Consider the following 15,519-nt stretch of genomic DNA (forward strand, 5'->3'; position numbering starts at 1 on the left):
AGCCCAAAGTTTTCATAATCCAACTTCTGTTGGTTGGCTTAATAATAATAATAATAATAATAATAATAATAATAATAGAGAGGCTTTGCATTTGTGGATTTTGTACTGTTTGGATTTAACGAGAGGTGTGTGTTTTAATGCATGTCAGGTATGAAAGGTACATGATCAAGCATTATGGTTTATACGTATGGTTTATATGTATGCATGAAAACTCTTTTTAATAGAAAGGGTTTCAGCAGGCAAAAGACTTGTATGACTTGTATCATGCACTTGTTGGCAAAAATCCAACTTAAAATCTGTAGAAAGAAAAGATGGCAGTTCTGGGACAGCTTCAGACAAGCAGCTCAACACCTCCCCTCCCTCCCCCCCCCCAAAAAAAACCTGTGATGGTTTTTCAGTTGTTCTGCAATGGTTTCTCACCACCCATTGACTGAGGAGGCTGCTTGTGTTAATAAAGTTGATGGGGGAAGGGGTTTCAATTACTGTACAGGAACTGAGGAAGAAAAAGTAGGTGATGCTGATTTTGGATTAGTCATAATGGATAGGAGCTATGTAGCTATGAAAAACTCAGAGTAAAGGGAGCCTTTTGGGGAAAAAGTTGTATCTTGCACAATCCAACATTTGAACAAAATTCAATTTTCCTGACCAAAGAGAGGCTGAAACATTGGTCTGAGACTTTTATACAAACACAGTATCCATAAGAGAAACTCCGCCCCCCTCCGGCCAAATGTATGCTTCCTGTTTTGATCATACCTGTAGGATTGAAATTGTTTTTGTTCCTTTACACCGAAATCCAAATCAAACAACAAAAAAATCACCCCTTGATTATGCCCTGTTTCACTCAGTTATGTTTTAAAAGTATTTTTACACCTTGCATAACAAACCACTTTCTTTCCTGTTGAAACCACCCGAGTGAATTGCTCATTGTTGTTTTTCAGTTTCTATAGTAATGGGAATTCCGACTGTAAAGAGAAAAGTAAAATCTTACCTTACAGAAACTCTTCACTCACTGATTGACAAGCTGTCTCCAGAAGAGAAACTAGACTGTGTTATGGTTGTCTTCATAGGAGAGGTAAGCCCAAGGCAGGCTGTTACCATTGTAGCTCTGTTTCTAATTGCAAGAAACACCTGTGTGTGGGATGTTACTGCTGCTTACGTTATTTGTCAGTTTTGTGTTTCATCTCTTCCTGCTGTATAGTCATATTGAAAATGTTTTGCCTTCTCTGAACATGAAGAGGCTCACTGCGTGTGGAATTACATCTTATTACACTCTCCTACACTGAGCGGGCTTACGTTCAGTAGGGAGAATTAATCAGATAATTAAAATAGTTCTCATTTAAATACTTTGCTTGCATTTGCATGTGCATTTGTATGGACAGTGAAATAAAACCTGCATTTCTGATGGGAAATGGTGATTTCTGGCTAGCAGTTTGAGCTACGTATGGGTGATAGTTTTGTTATTCCTGTAGTAAGATACAGTTGTGATGCTATCAGCTGCTAAAGGCACTTAACAGAGGAAACAGACTTATGCCGCAACTACAGTGATGTTCTGCAAACAAACAAACAAACAAACAAACAAACAAACAAACAAACAAGACAGAGCTTGCCTGTAATTGTGATGTGAGAAAAAACCATCTTCCTCCAGTTTCTATCTGGTGCAAGCATGCAGTGGCAAGAAGGTAGTCTTCGAGGTGTTGTGGGCACTGCCACCCTGCCTCAGTTTTTAAAAGCAGCACCAGAGCAGCAGTGTGAACTCTTGCTACTCCACAGCCCAAGGAGTATTGCTAGGTCCTGATCCTGGATATGAAAGTTAAGCGGCTGTGCTTTACTTAGTGATAAGTGCCCAGAGCCCAAGCCCATGCTTTGTAACAATCTAGAACAATTGAAGATTAGACATTAAGATGAAGATTTTTATAATTATGCAATCCACCTTCATGATGCTTTTTTACTAAGACCGGCCAAATATATGCTTTTGACCTGAAGACCTTGCTGTCTAAATTTTGATAGAAGGGGAGAGAAAGGGAGAGAAAAATGTATGAATAAGGAATGAACATGAGTATATAATTACATGTATAGTCTTGTTTATTAAATTTGTATACAGTGGTAGCTCGGGTTAAGTACTTAATTCGTTCCGGAGGTCTGTTCTTAACCTGAAACTGTTCTTAACCTGAAGCACCACTTTAGCTAATGGGGCCTCCTGCTGCCGTCACGCTGCCAGAGCATGATTTCTGTTCTTATCCTGAAGCAAAGTTCTTAACCTGAAGCACTATTTCTGGGTTATCGGAGTCTGTAACCTGAAGTGTATGTAACTTGAAGCGTATGTATCCCGAGGTTCCACTGTACTGCCCTTCATCTGAAGGCACTGCTGATCTGGGTTCTGGTGTTACCCAAATTTCCTGATTTCATCTTAGGCAAAAAGCAACTGTTAAATCTGTGCTCATTGAACCTATAATGGGGCATTTTGCTTTCTCTTTCTTGTTTAACTGAAAGAAAATAAATACATTGTGTGCATTAATGCATGACTGTTGAATTGCCTAATTAACTGGATAGGTACTAACACAAAATGTGTTTGCGTGGCTGTAACAAATTTAAGATCAATTGAGAACAGTCAGGAAACTGACTTATTTCTGGAGGCTAATCCATTAGAATACAAAATATCATCCAAATAGTTCTTCAGTACTCTGTCCCCACATATGTTTCAAAGAAATTAAGTGACTCTCCAGAGTCCAGACATTAGATTTTACAATTATCAAATCACATTTAGTCAATGTTATTTTTCTAGAAAAAGAGGTGCTGGAATTCCCCATGTGTTCTTTTATAATGGCAATGGGGCCCATCTGAAAAGTGCTGGAACGGAGTTCCGGCGAGTTCCGGCTGAAGAAAAAGCCCTTCAGTTAGTTCAAATAAATCCCTAAAGGCGTAACTCTGCTCTCAATCTTTCAACATTAATTTATTTTTTTAAGTTCTGTCTGAATATTAAATAAAAAACTGTTCTTTCTAATTGGAAGGATTTTCAAACACATCTCTAGGTATTGTGTATTTACCCTCAAACCCCTTGTCATCGGGTAGTTAGCTTTCCAATACATTTTACACTTGGATTGGAGGTTAAGCAATAAACAGTGAGATAGTCAGAACAAACGTGGCATACGGTAATTTAGAGAGAGTAAACAACTGCCCAAACCTAGGCTGTGATCTGCCACTTTTTGCAGTAACGTTTTTTTCAGTTGCCTGTTGCAGGTTAAAGTGAAAAGGGGTGTGTGTGTGGTGGGAGAGCAGAGAGAATAGGAGCAAACTGAGCTGTGGAAATGCCATACAAAACCAGGACTGTGTTTGGTTATCAACCAACATATGGACATAGAAAGCTTCCTTATACAGTGGTATCTCAGTTTACGACTTTTACGTTCCGGAAGTCCATCCATTCTTAAACCAAAACCATTCTTAAAACGAGGTGCATTTTCCCTAATGAGGCCTCCCACCGCCGGTGCCCTTCCACTGTTTGGCTTCCGTTCTTAGACCAAGGTAAAGTTCGCAAACCGGGACGCTACTTCCAGTTTTGCGGAGTTCTTAAACCGAATAGTTCATAAACAGGGCTGTACTTAAACCGAGGTACCACTGTAGTGATTCAGACCTTTGATCCATCTGGCATGCTATGTTTAAATCAGTGTTCCCCAAACTTGGGTCTCCAGCTGTTTTTCAGACTACAATTCCCATCATCCCTGACCACTGGTCTTGCTGGCTAGGGATGATGGGAATTGTAGTCCAAAACAGCTGGAAACACTGGTTTAAATTGACTAGTAGGAGCTCTGCAGGAGCTTTCAGACAGGAGACCTGTCCAGTCCTGCCTCAAGATCCCAGGGACAGAACCTGGAATCTTCCACATGTGCTTTACAACTGAAAATATACTCTTTATGCTGAAATACCTTTAACAGCAGCCAGAAGAGTTTTAGGCAAAATGTAGAAGCCTGCCAGTTCTCTGTACATTTTTTTAATTATATAAATTTGTAACGGCGAGGCTTGCTTAAGCTAACTTCATTAGAAATATGAATGTGCTCCTTTATAAGATAGTTTGAGCTGTACAAAATCAGCATTGTGGAGTATCTCCTGTCCCCAAAAAAATTTTTTTGGGAAAATATACTGTACCTTGTTTGCTAACCAAGGCAGTCAGCTCTGCAAATATATGGTTAAGACTGTTTGCCGTGACTCTACATATTGCTTATTTAACTGCAGAAGCTACTATTGGCATTGAGCCTGGAGCAGAAACAGAGTCAGTCTGGAAGTTATGTAAACCTGTATTTGATGTAGTACACTTCTGTGTTGCATGTAAAGGAGGAATTATTGTATGAAGTTTTTTTTTGTTTTTTTTTTAAAGCAAAAACAGTCTTTCTAAACGGTGCACCAATTTCTAATTTGGAGCATGTCTTTTTCCTGAACTGTACTTCCATCATGGAGATATTGCAGGTTCTCAGTACTTAGACCTCTACAGTTATTTTACCCAAGGAAAATGCCATTTAGCCTCCTAAAGGTAAAGGGACCCCTGACCATTAGGGCCAGTCGTGGCCGACTCTGGGGTTGCGGCGCTCATCTCGCTTTATTGGCCAAGGGAGCCAGCATACAGCTTCCGGGTCATGTGGCCAGCATGTCTAAGCTGCTTCTGGCAAACCAGAGCAGCGCACGAAAACGCTGTTTACGTTCCCGCCAAAGCGGTACCTATTTATCTACTTTCACTTTGATGTGCTTTCAAACTGCTAGGTTGGCAGGAGCAGGGACTGAGCAGCAGGAGCTCACCCCGTCGCGGGGATTTGAACCGTCAACCTTCTGATTGGCAAGTCCTAGGCTCTGTGGTTTAACCCACAGCGCCACCCGCGTCCTTATTTAGCCCCCTAGATACCACTTTTTTGCTGTTACAACTGATGTAATACAATTGATTTCATAGATCTATGAAGCAGGGCATCCAAAACAGGAACTGGGAAGACCACACAGCTTCCAAAGAGAGCTTGGTACACAAAACAATGTGAAACCAGAGGATAACTCATGGGCTCTGTGCATGGTAAAAAAGAATATGTTTGAAATACAGGAGAGGCTTTGTGAGTCAGTTTCCTACTGCATTTCCTTTAGCACCACACTTCAGAGATGAGAGCGCTTGCAAGGTAGATGTGTATTGTAGACAAGTGAGATATTTCTGATTATTCATTTTAGCACTTTGCTTGTGTCTGTAAAAATTCAGCTTTTAGCTGTTTATAGTTTTACATATGATCAGTCAAAGGGAAAAACTCTGGCTGGTATGTATTGAACCACATTTTGTTTTCCAATGCCTTGTTGGAACTTTCGTGCAGGATGGAAAGAAGTGCAGGTCAGTTTGTTGAAGTTAGCACAAGAAGAGCAGGGAACGTTCTGTATTTGTTGCTTTTCTTAGGCTGCCGTCAGAGGTAGATTATTCCAGGCTGGTGGTTTGTTGGCACTGAGACACTCAGAGTAAGCAAAAGTGATGCCTTTTTATTAGAATGGTGTGTTAGACTGCAAGGTAAGGTAAAGGTCGCTTCACAGTGCAAATATGTTAATACATACTGCCTTTAAAGTTATAAAACAATCTAAATATACAACATGAAAAACCCTACAGATTGCATGTAGAGCAAATGTATCAAAAACTACCATGGTGGCTTAGGCAGTGTACGGTAGTTTAGCAACCATTTGAGCTACGTGCTTTTCTAATGGATTTGGAGAGATTTTTCTGTACCCTTGGGGTAAATTCAGATTTGAGATTTATATAGAGCAGGATAAAAGCCTCTTCATTCCCCAGATCCGTTCAGAAACTAATTTTTGTGTGACTGCCAAGACGTGATGACACAAATGTACATATCCATTGTTTCTGTAAATGGGAGAAGCAACCTGGGGAAGGTGGAAAAGGGGACAGGAGTGAGACTTAGGTTCCAAGGAGTTTCTGTGAGCCATCAGTTCGAGTCCTACCTTCCAGAGCAGGAGAAAACAAGCTTGCTCCATCTTCCATGTGACAGCCCTTGAGATATTTGAAGATGGCTATTGTATCTCCTCTCAGTCTCCTCTTTTCCAGGCTAAACATACCCAGCTCCTTCAATCATTCCTCGTAGGACTTGGCTTCTAGACCCTTGATCTATCCTAGTTTTAAATTACTGTTTTTCTCAACAACATACATAGAAGCAGGGACTGGAACCTTTCCCTATCCCTGATGCTTTTTATTTAGCCATGGTGAGCATTGCTTTAAAGATACATGTGTCATTCACAGTTGATACACGGCCATGGTTATTATACACACCACATAGGCTCTGTTCTCACTGAAGGCCGTAACACTGGGATTTGCTTAACTTGACGTGAATGTAGTAAATTAATAAACACAATTTTCTGAATTGAATTAAAAATTGTGCTGGCCAGTGTGCGAGAGTGAAATTTGCTATTCTGTGTTTGAATGGACGCATTTTGTGACCTCTGTCATGCTAACTTTTTGATGAACATTAATAATTATTTTATGTATTTAAATAATTTCTAAGCCACTTCACTGCTACTTGGATTTTTGAAAAAATGCTGTAGAAATTATACAATCATTTAATTTGTTATACTTGGTTCAAAAATGTTGCTTTAAAATGCCTCTCTTTCTCCCCCCCAGACAGATCTTGATTATGTAAATGGCGTTGTAGCAAGCCTAGAAAAGGAGTAAGTTTATTTCATTGTTTATCCATTGTTTATTTCAGTTTTAGTAATAGTTTTCTTCATATGCATGGGTTGCATACTGTGGTAAATTGCATGGAGCAATTAGATGGTCTCAACTTGCAAAACAGCAAATGGGATTAAAAGGTTCAGTCTGTCATAAACGGATTATGTTGGCATGAAATAAATGGATTGCAAAGCACCTATGCTAAAGCTGCTATGCTAGCGCTGATGTATAGAAGCAGCTACCTGCTTACTTAAGAAGTGAATGCATGTTGTGGTTTTAAATAATAGATTGTGAGAATTAAGGCCAGACCTTAAAGCAATTTCTGCTTTTGTAGACCTGGCTGCCAGTTCTTGCTAGTTGCAGCTGCTTGTGCATTGTTGGATTCTATCCCAGTGGGGTTTTCAAGGGACATAGGAAGGTTTTGTGGAAGGGAGAGATCATACAGAAGTCACCTCACAGCCTTTGGACCCCAACCTGTACATATCACTTTATAAATGAATCTACATTAGTGGTTAAGCCAGGCATAGGCAAACCCAGCCCTCCAGATGTTTTGGGACTACAGTTCCCATCATCCCTAGCTAACAAGACCAGTGGTCAGGGATAATGAGAGTTGTAGTCCCAAAACATCTGGAGGGCCGAGTTTGCCTATGCCTAGGTTAAGCTGATATTAACTTGGCCACAATATGATTAGGCTGATACTAATTCGCCCGGTGCTACTGGGTGAGCACTGTGACTGAACAGAAATTTGAACCAATCCAGCAACATTTGATCACCACATTGGGTTTCCAGAGTGTAGCATTTCCTAGAATAGAATATAATGGCAATTTTTAACTTTCTGAATGCAGGTTTTCTAAAGAAATCAGTTCTGGCTTGGTGGAAGTAATAGCTCCACCTGCCTCCTACTATCCTGACTTGACAAACCTAAAAGAGACGTTTGGAGACTCAAAAGAAAGAGTCAGGTAAGAATTTCTCAGGGTACTGGCGAATAATAACTTCATTCATTGTAGATTGTAGAGTGCATTGAAAATTCAGGACATGGAAATTTCATAAATGGAAACTGCCATGTTCCTCCGCCCCCTAGTATTAATAGTAACTGGGGGTGAAATACTCAGATTGCTACCATAGGGGAGGAACTTAATCTCTCTGCACCATGCTATTCTCCTGGTTTTGAAATTCCCTCTCCATGGTGTTCACCCTACAGGGAAAACAAATAGGTACTTGAAATCTTGCTGCTTCTTTGTGGGACTGCTTGGTAAGATGGCTTGTAACAGGCCACAGCTGGACAGCACTTTGCTTGGTGGGAGAATCCTGCACTGAAACAACTGAAAGGGCAGACTACATTGCTTCTGGCAAGTCAGCTCCCCAAATGGTGACTCCAAAGAGGACTTCAGGGTTCACCACCATGATAGGAATGCTACCTCCTGAAACCTTGTATATGCCTTCATTGCCTACTGAGATGTTTAGCTTAGAAAACTAACTGTATTTAATTTCAGATGGCGGACAAAGCAGAATCTGGATTATTGTTTCCTTATGATGTATGCACAGAAAAAGGGTGTTTACTACATTCAGGTAAATTGTTGTTGTTTTACTTTGAATGGTGAAAACTAGTATCTTGTAATCAGAATAAGAACAGTTATTTACTTGAATTGCAGGGTTGACATAGTATATAGGAATTGTTTATAAGTGTTTTATAAACAAACAAAAATCCAAGCCAACTAAGGGTGATGGGTATGTAAATCAAAACTTTTTAGGAAAATAGAGCTAAAACAAGTAAGGTGATTTGTAGTTGTGTTTTCCCTTTAAATGTTTTAATTTTAAATATAAAATGCCTTAGTTAAATATTGTTGGTTTTTTTATTGTTAAAAAATGATGCTAAGATTATTTCCAGATTTAGTTGCTTGAGCAAGCCTGCGTTTATTACTTTAGAAACAGCTGTAATTGTCAAGGTCATGCTTTGCAAATATGGTTTAGTTCGTCACATATGGCTGCAATCAGACCAAGATTGATATGCACATGCTTAGTTTCACACACTGTCTAAGTAGCTGACTCTAATTCAGTGAATCTAATTTGCTCCTGTAAAATTGAGCAGCTGCGTCATTTCTTGCCTGAATAGGATTTACAGTAAGAGCAAAAGCCTGTAATAACTACAGAGCTGCGCAAATGTTTTTTTCCAGCTCTGCCTTCGATCCTACATCATCAAAGTAAATTTGGAAATAACACATTTTATCCTTTAAGTGATTCTCCTGCAGTGCCTTGCCCCCGCATAAAGCCAGCCATTCCATATCCTATCTGCACATAAAAGATGGGATTGCAGCGAGAAATGGATAGAATCGCTGTCTGACATGATAATTCCTGCACTATTTGGGTTTTTTTCTGGTATTCCCTTCTCACATGCACAAGCTTTTTGGAAGTTTATTAGATCCCAGATAACATCCTTATATAACTGTGTCCCTGTACAATAAACAGCTTTTAAAAATCCTATTGTGCGGGGTTGTTTTTGTTTTAAAATATGCTGTCTCTCATAAAAAACCCTCTCTGTTGATATTGTTCCACCAGTGATAAATCTAATTGTTTAGGTGGATTTTAAAGGCATGGCTGTGTGGTCATGCAGTCTCTAGTTTGGCACCATGGAAAGAAATAATATTGGAGGTGTTGTGTTGTTTCCGATTGTGACCCTCTTGTTGACTGAATGCAGTTTTAATCTTATGGAGGATTCCATTAGCGGAAACGTGGGAGGTGATTTTTGCTGGTTTCCCCTTCAGCTTCCTTTGCACCTCTTAACTCTACTCCAGAGGTTTGGGGCACCCATGGAACAATATGTTCAGTGGCAGAGGGGGAGCGACAACTGGGAAATTTGTGTCCATGGTTCTCATGGAAGCCTGCACTGAATCAAATGTTGGATTCAGACCCTTCTCAAATATTTCTGTTTAGACGAGGACCAACTTAGGATCTCTTCAACACTAAAATTTCATCAGTAATGGGCTTCTCATAAGGGCAAGAAGGTTAAACCTCAATGAGAAACAAATAACCTTGTTAGCAATGAGACATGTTCTAGTTGATGGGCAATGTAGTTTTGATCACCAAAAGCATGTTTTTGTTTTTGTTTTCCATTTAATTTCTGAGTTAACAGGACAATCCTGCTCAGAAGTAAGTTGCAATTAATTAGTGAGATTCAGGGTACTTCCAGATAGGGACTAGAATAGTGCAAACAAGTCATTCAGATATCACAACAGTAGGGTGTTTTTTCCCCTTTACCGGATTTTGCTTGGAAAGGATAAATTTAGATGAAATTTAAAACAAAATATGCACTGGCATTCTGATGCCCGTGATGTTCTGGGGATGCTGCCAAATTTTTTTATTTAAAAAATGCATGCATGAAGGGCAGGCATCTTGCAATATACCCCTTACCGTGTATAGGATTGCAGCTTCTCAGAAATGATTACCCTTTTTATTTATAGTTTGCAGTCTCCTCCCAGTGATTGCAGTTGAGGCAAATAATGAGGTTGTATCTAACAAAGTCATTCTATTAACACCACGACTTCTGCTTCAACAACGTAACTTCTCCTCCTCTCTGTGTTCCCAAGAACATTTTTGGAGGGTGCGTGGGGGAAAGTGAGGGAAGAAAAGTTATGTTAATGGAATACATTTGTTGGATGCAGCCCAAGAAGTTCAAATGTACGTTTGAGTTTGAAATGTGGTTTGCCTAACACACTCTTTTTCACATTTCGTTTCTTCTTTTCTTTTGCTGGTCTTGCTCTTCGGCTCCCTTAGCTTGAGGATGACATTGTTGTCAAGCAGAATTACTTCAGCACAATAAAAAATTTTGCGCTTCAGTTGTCATCCGAAGATTGGATGATTCTTGAATTTTCTCAGCTGGGATTCATTGGTAAGAGAAATTCCTCTTTAGCAGGTTTGAAAGGGGTGGAGGAGGAGGTGCGCAGTGGGGATGGGTCGCCCTGGGTGTCCGCACTGAGGGGGGTGACAAAATGATGGGCAGCACTCACTGTGGGGCCTGCAGCACGCCTGAGCCACGCGTCTCTCCTGAGCCAAACAGTCTGCCTGCTGCCTCCTCCCTCCCCCTCAGCTGTAGGGTGGCTGAGTGGGAGGAGGTAGGCAGACTCCTCAGAAGCACCGTGGAACGTCCTGCCCCGGCTTGCCCCACCTTGCGGGCAGCTGGCCCCGCCTCTGGGCGCAGGGCATATGTGCCGCCTCAGGTGCCTGATCAGCTTACTCCGCCGCTGGGCAGGTGCAGGGGAGGGTGGAGAGAAGAAGAGAAATCCACCACTCTGGCAGAGAATCCACACAAATCTCCCAACTTTTAAAATATGGAAATACAGTGAGTTTTTATTTTTAAAAATTTTGTGACTTTCCCAGTATAATTCCACACATTCAGTTGCATGCTGCTTGTTGTGACAGAATCCAGCTGCTGAAAGTTAGAATAATTCTATAGCAATGGCTGCCATCTCAGAACATGACAAATTTCTATATGGGCTCCAGTAATTTAAACTATTTCCCATGGAAGTTAGGCTCAATGAAGAGCTGCCCTCGTTTTAGAGGTTTCCCACTACAGCTTTCCTGCCTCTATCAAAGCCAGTGACTTCAAACTTTTCGCTTAGAAACCTTTCCTTTTCAATATGGTATTCACTTGACTGAAGAAGGCAGATTCCTCTGCTCTCATTGCGATGCTCCTACCTTTGAAGTGAAGAGGGCAGCACTTGTGGACAGGGAAGCTTCATCTGCAGTCTTATGGCTCCTGTACCTGCATAATGTCTGCTGATCAGATTGAATGAGGAACCTGAAATATTAGACCTGTAGATCTACCACAAAAGGGTGGAATGTGATTTTCAGTGTAGATTATGGGAGACCAATTTTTCGGAATTGTAATTTTTAAAAAGAAGCATTGTTGAAAACATGAAATGGGTGGGGAGAAACATAGCACATGTTGAGTTTTTGTTAATTATCCTATAAACCAAGGAATATCTGGGTAACTTTCTCCCAAGATTCTCAGTCTCTGCAAACCTTCTGCCCCAAATTCTTTGAGTGCCATCTTTTCTTTTACTAGTTTGCGTTAAGATTCTTTAAAAAAAGCAACCCACCAAATCTTCAGTTGAGAGGTTTTTTTTGAGCACCAGATATTTATATATAATTTATAGCCTGCTTCTGGAATTTATATTACCTTTAGTCACACTAGCTAAAGTGGCTCTTTGGGGGTGGCAGGCTGAATTTGCATTTACAAAGCCCTGGATAGCTGCTGATATAACTTCATTTTATTTACAGGTAAAATGTTTCAGTCTCCAGATATTACACTCATTGTAGAGTTCATATTTATGTTTTATAAAGAGAAACCTATTGATTGGCTCTTGGATCACATTCTTTGGGTGAAAGTTTGCAACCCCGAGAAAGATGCAGTAAGTTTTGAGTGTTAAGTATTTCTCATAAATACTGTCTTATGTGAATTGCCTGGTTTGCGTGTAATGCAAAGCCAAACCACGACTTAGTGTGAATGAGCAAACAGAGAGAAGATTGTGGCTGCTTTGGTTCCACCACTGAACAAAGCCATGGCTTGGCTTAGTGCAAGGGTGAGGAACCTGTGGCCCTCCAGATGTTGCTGGAATACAGCTCTAATCATCCCTGACCATTGACCATGCTGATGGGGGCTGATAGGCATTAAGAGTTCAGCAACATCTGGAAGGGCACAGGTTCTCCATCACTGGCTTAGCATGTCATCTGAACCTGGGCTGATGGTTTAGCTCTCGCCAGACAAACCACCAGTTCTAGACAATAGGAGAAACCTTGATTACAACTCATGCTCAGGGAAGTTTTTAACGTGTGATATTTTACTGTATTTTTGGTTTCTATGGAAGCCGCCCAGAGTGGCTGGGGAGGCCCAGCCAGATGGGCGGGGTATAAACAAATTATTATTATTATTATTATTATTATTATTATTATTATTATTATGCTTCGTCTAGAAGGAGCTAAGCCATGACCCTGGGTTTGGATGACATGCCAACCCAAACCATGACTTATTTCATCACAGGGCAGCAGTGGATTGACCAGGGAGGAGCAGAACAGCCACACTTTCCTCTCCAGGAGCCTACAAGTGTGCTTGTTCACACTAAGCCATGCTTTAGCTTAGCATTACATGTGAACAAGAACAATGTAAGAAGTCACTTTATTGTGGATATCTTTGTGAAATAAGGGTGCTGCCATCTGGACGCACCATAAGAAGAAGGGAAGTGGCATCTCTTTTCTTCTTTCACACATTACAGTACTGCATAGTGAAGCGAAGCATTTACTATTCTGTGAAATCTGTGGGAAGCTATGATTTGGCAACCATTATCTTACGGGGGAAATGGTTTGTCTTAATGAAAAATTGAAATATAAACATAATGGGGCGCTACAAAAGTAGTGGCCAACAACCATTTTCTAATTTCTTCAGACTGGTGAGGATGTAAAATGCTTATTTGAAAGGTTGCAAGCAGAAGTTAAAGCCTTTTGTTTGTAGGGGAGCTAAAATCTCTAAAAGGTGTATTTTATTATGGTCTCCAAAGAAACCTGAGCACTTGACTACGTTAAAAACAAAGTTACACATCTCAGACTGTGCCTGTGCCTGTGCAGATGGCATATCTGCTAAAATTAGCTGAAGAGTTGCACAGAATTACTCATCACCATGGTTCTTGTAATAGACTGTAATTATGGTGGCCTGCCGTCTGGGTGTTGTGATTCCTTTGGCATTGACACTGATCTGTAATACTGAGCTACAGATGTGAATCATTCTGGGTGCAGCCTTCTTGGTTTCTTCCACACCGTAAAACCCACTTTGGTCTACTGACTGCTATTGATAAATTCCTGCCTTCTGTTGAAGTTGGGTTGCTATGAGAGGGGGGTGATGGACTGCCTTCCTTGATAGTTAATATTTCATCCCTTGGCACAGGGTCCTTGATCTTTATGTGGGCAGGTTGTGCTGTTCCTTTAGTGACAGTAAGGTTTTGTTTTCTCCTTGGATGAAAGGCAAGGCATCAAACAAAACTACGGGGCTATGGAAGGCCGGCATCAAGAACGCTGCACAATATTTTGGCTCACTTATTTTTAAGTCATCATGCGTAAGGATAGCGTTTAACTTGTTCTGCATTACTAAAGTCTTCCGCCACACCCCAACTTTTCTTTTCAGAAACATTGCGATAGACAGAAATCAAATCTCAGAATACGCTTCAGGCCTTCACTTTTCCAGCATGTGGGTCTGCACTCCTCCCTAGCAGGAAAGATACAAAAACTTACAGTGAGTACTTTATGCTTCCTTTCCTTTTCTTGGAAGACCAGGTTTTGCAACTTGCATACTAATCAATTTTCTGGGTAATATTGCAAATTACAGCTGTCTCTGGCTACTGCAAGGCCCCACGGTTGACAATCAAATATGATAAAGCAAAAGCGCCACTGGTTGTGATGGGTCTACTGCTTTTTCTCCTATTCTTGTGACCCCCATCTTCACCAGAGGTTCCCCCCCACCCTCCAGAGTAGATTTTGGGATACATGAAGGCTAAAGAGGGATGGAGGAGCAATAGTTTCATTGTGCAATATTGTCAGTGAGGGAGAGGATATTATCCCTAGTTTGCTACAGGGTAGAGGGAAAAATCTTGTTCTTCTCATCTCTAATAAAAGCTGTCTTGTTCACTCTCTCTCTCTCTCTTTTTAAGTAAACTTTCTTAAAATTGTAAACTTGTTGATTCATGTTAATTGACTTTGAATTTTCATTTAACTGCAAAATAAGCCAGTAGCAGGGAGAAAATATATTATGGCTGATGGCCAGCTTGACAACAGAGAGAGGATCAATAATCACTGCAGAAAAATCAGAAAAGGAAAACAGGAGACTGAACAATAGACTCCCAACGTGTTTTGAGGAAAATTTCCTGCCAAGGGAAATGTTTAATGCCTCTTAATAAAAGCTGCTTCAGGCAGGTTTTTTTGCCTCAGTTCACTGAAGCAGAGTCTGTTTTGTATCTGACCTCTTCTTCGGTTCCTAGCTTAATGAATCTTAACATCTTTTTAGGATAAAGACTTCCTGAAACCATTATTGCATAAAATTCATGTCAATCCACCTGCAGAGGTTTCTACAACTTTGAAGGTCTATCAGGGTCATGCTCTTGAAAAAGCCTACATGGGTGAAGATTTCTTTTGGGCTGTTACACCAGTTGCTGGAGATTATATCCTCTTTAAATTTGACAAGCCTGTCAATATAGAAAGGTAAGTGCTTCCATGACAAAATGAAGCTTCTGCTGAACGGTGTCTTGAAATGAGGTTGGAATTACAGTAAATTGACCAGCTTTATAAACAATTGTTCATGGCATCCAATAGAATGATTAGTTTGCTTGCTGGACTTTTTTTGTCAAATTTGGTTTGGTATTTTAGACAAAACCAAACCACATCGGTTGTTTAGAATTAAAATAGCCCGATTATTATTTGTGCCATTTTGGAATGCAGATTGCAAATTTGTCTCCGTGTAATGTCACTTTTCTTCTTGCAAAGAAAAACTTGTGCAGGAAACCATTTTGTACTATTAGGTTAGGATAGAAGTGTAATGTTAACAGATTTTAACTTCTAAGTGTATTTAGCACTCAGCTTTAATATTTTAGTGCACACATCTCTATGGGAATTATTTCCAGTTTCCGTTGCTTAGACATGCTTATTAATCCTGTCATGAGGTTGGAAATGAATTTTGCAGAAGAGCTTCATGGTCATTTAAATTAAATGCTGGTGACTAAGCAGAAGGTTATATCTTTGAGGTTAAATGATCAGCTGGGTTATCAAAATTTCACATTGGAATAGGTCCTTAGGAA

The 15,519-nt window shown here is 40.3% G+C and overlaps 1 protein-coding gene across 3 annotated transcripts in view; it reads left to right on the forward strand.

The window, feature by feature from the left end:
* MGAT4A (alpha-1,3-mannosyl-glycoprotein 4-beta-N-acetylglucosaminyltransferase A) overlaps nt 1-15,519 on the forward strand; it is a 52,359-nt gene that overhangs the window by 26,011 nt on the left and 10,829 nt on the right. For all 3 annotated transcript variants that reach the window (XM_081907778.1, XM_081907777.1, XM_081907776.1), the window contains 8 exons: nt 939-1,072; nt 6,638-6,684; nt 7,531-7,644; nt 8,179-8,254; nt 10,457-10,571; nt 11,963-12,093; nt 13,857-13,964; nt 14,733-14,926. In XM_081907778.1, the coding sequence (XP_081763904.1) occupies nt 939-1,072; nt 6,638-6,684; nt 7,531-7,644; nt 8,179-8,254; nt 10,457-10,571; nt 11,963-12,093; nt 13,857-13,964; nt 14,733-14,926 (919 nt within the window). The remainder of the gene's footprint in view (nt 1-938; nt 1,073-6,637; nt 6,685-7,530; nt 7,645-8,178; nt 8,255-10,456; nt 10,572-11,962; nt 12,094-13,856; nt 13,965-14,732; nt 14,927-15,519) is intronic.

The sequence above is a fragment of the Podarcis melisellensis genome (assembly GCF_964234715.1).
Source record: "Podarcis melisellensis genome assembly, chromosome: 4".
Classification (NCBI taxonomy): Eukaryota; Metazoa; Chordata; class Lepidosauria; order Squamata; family Lacertidae; genus Podarcis; species Podarcis melisellensis.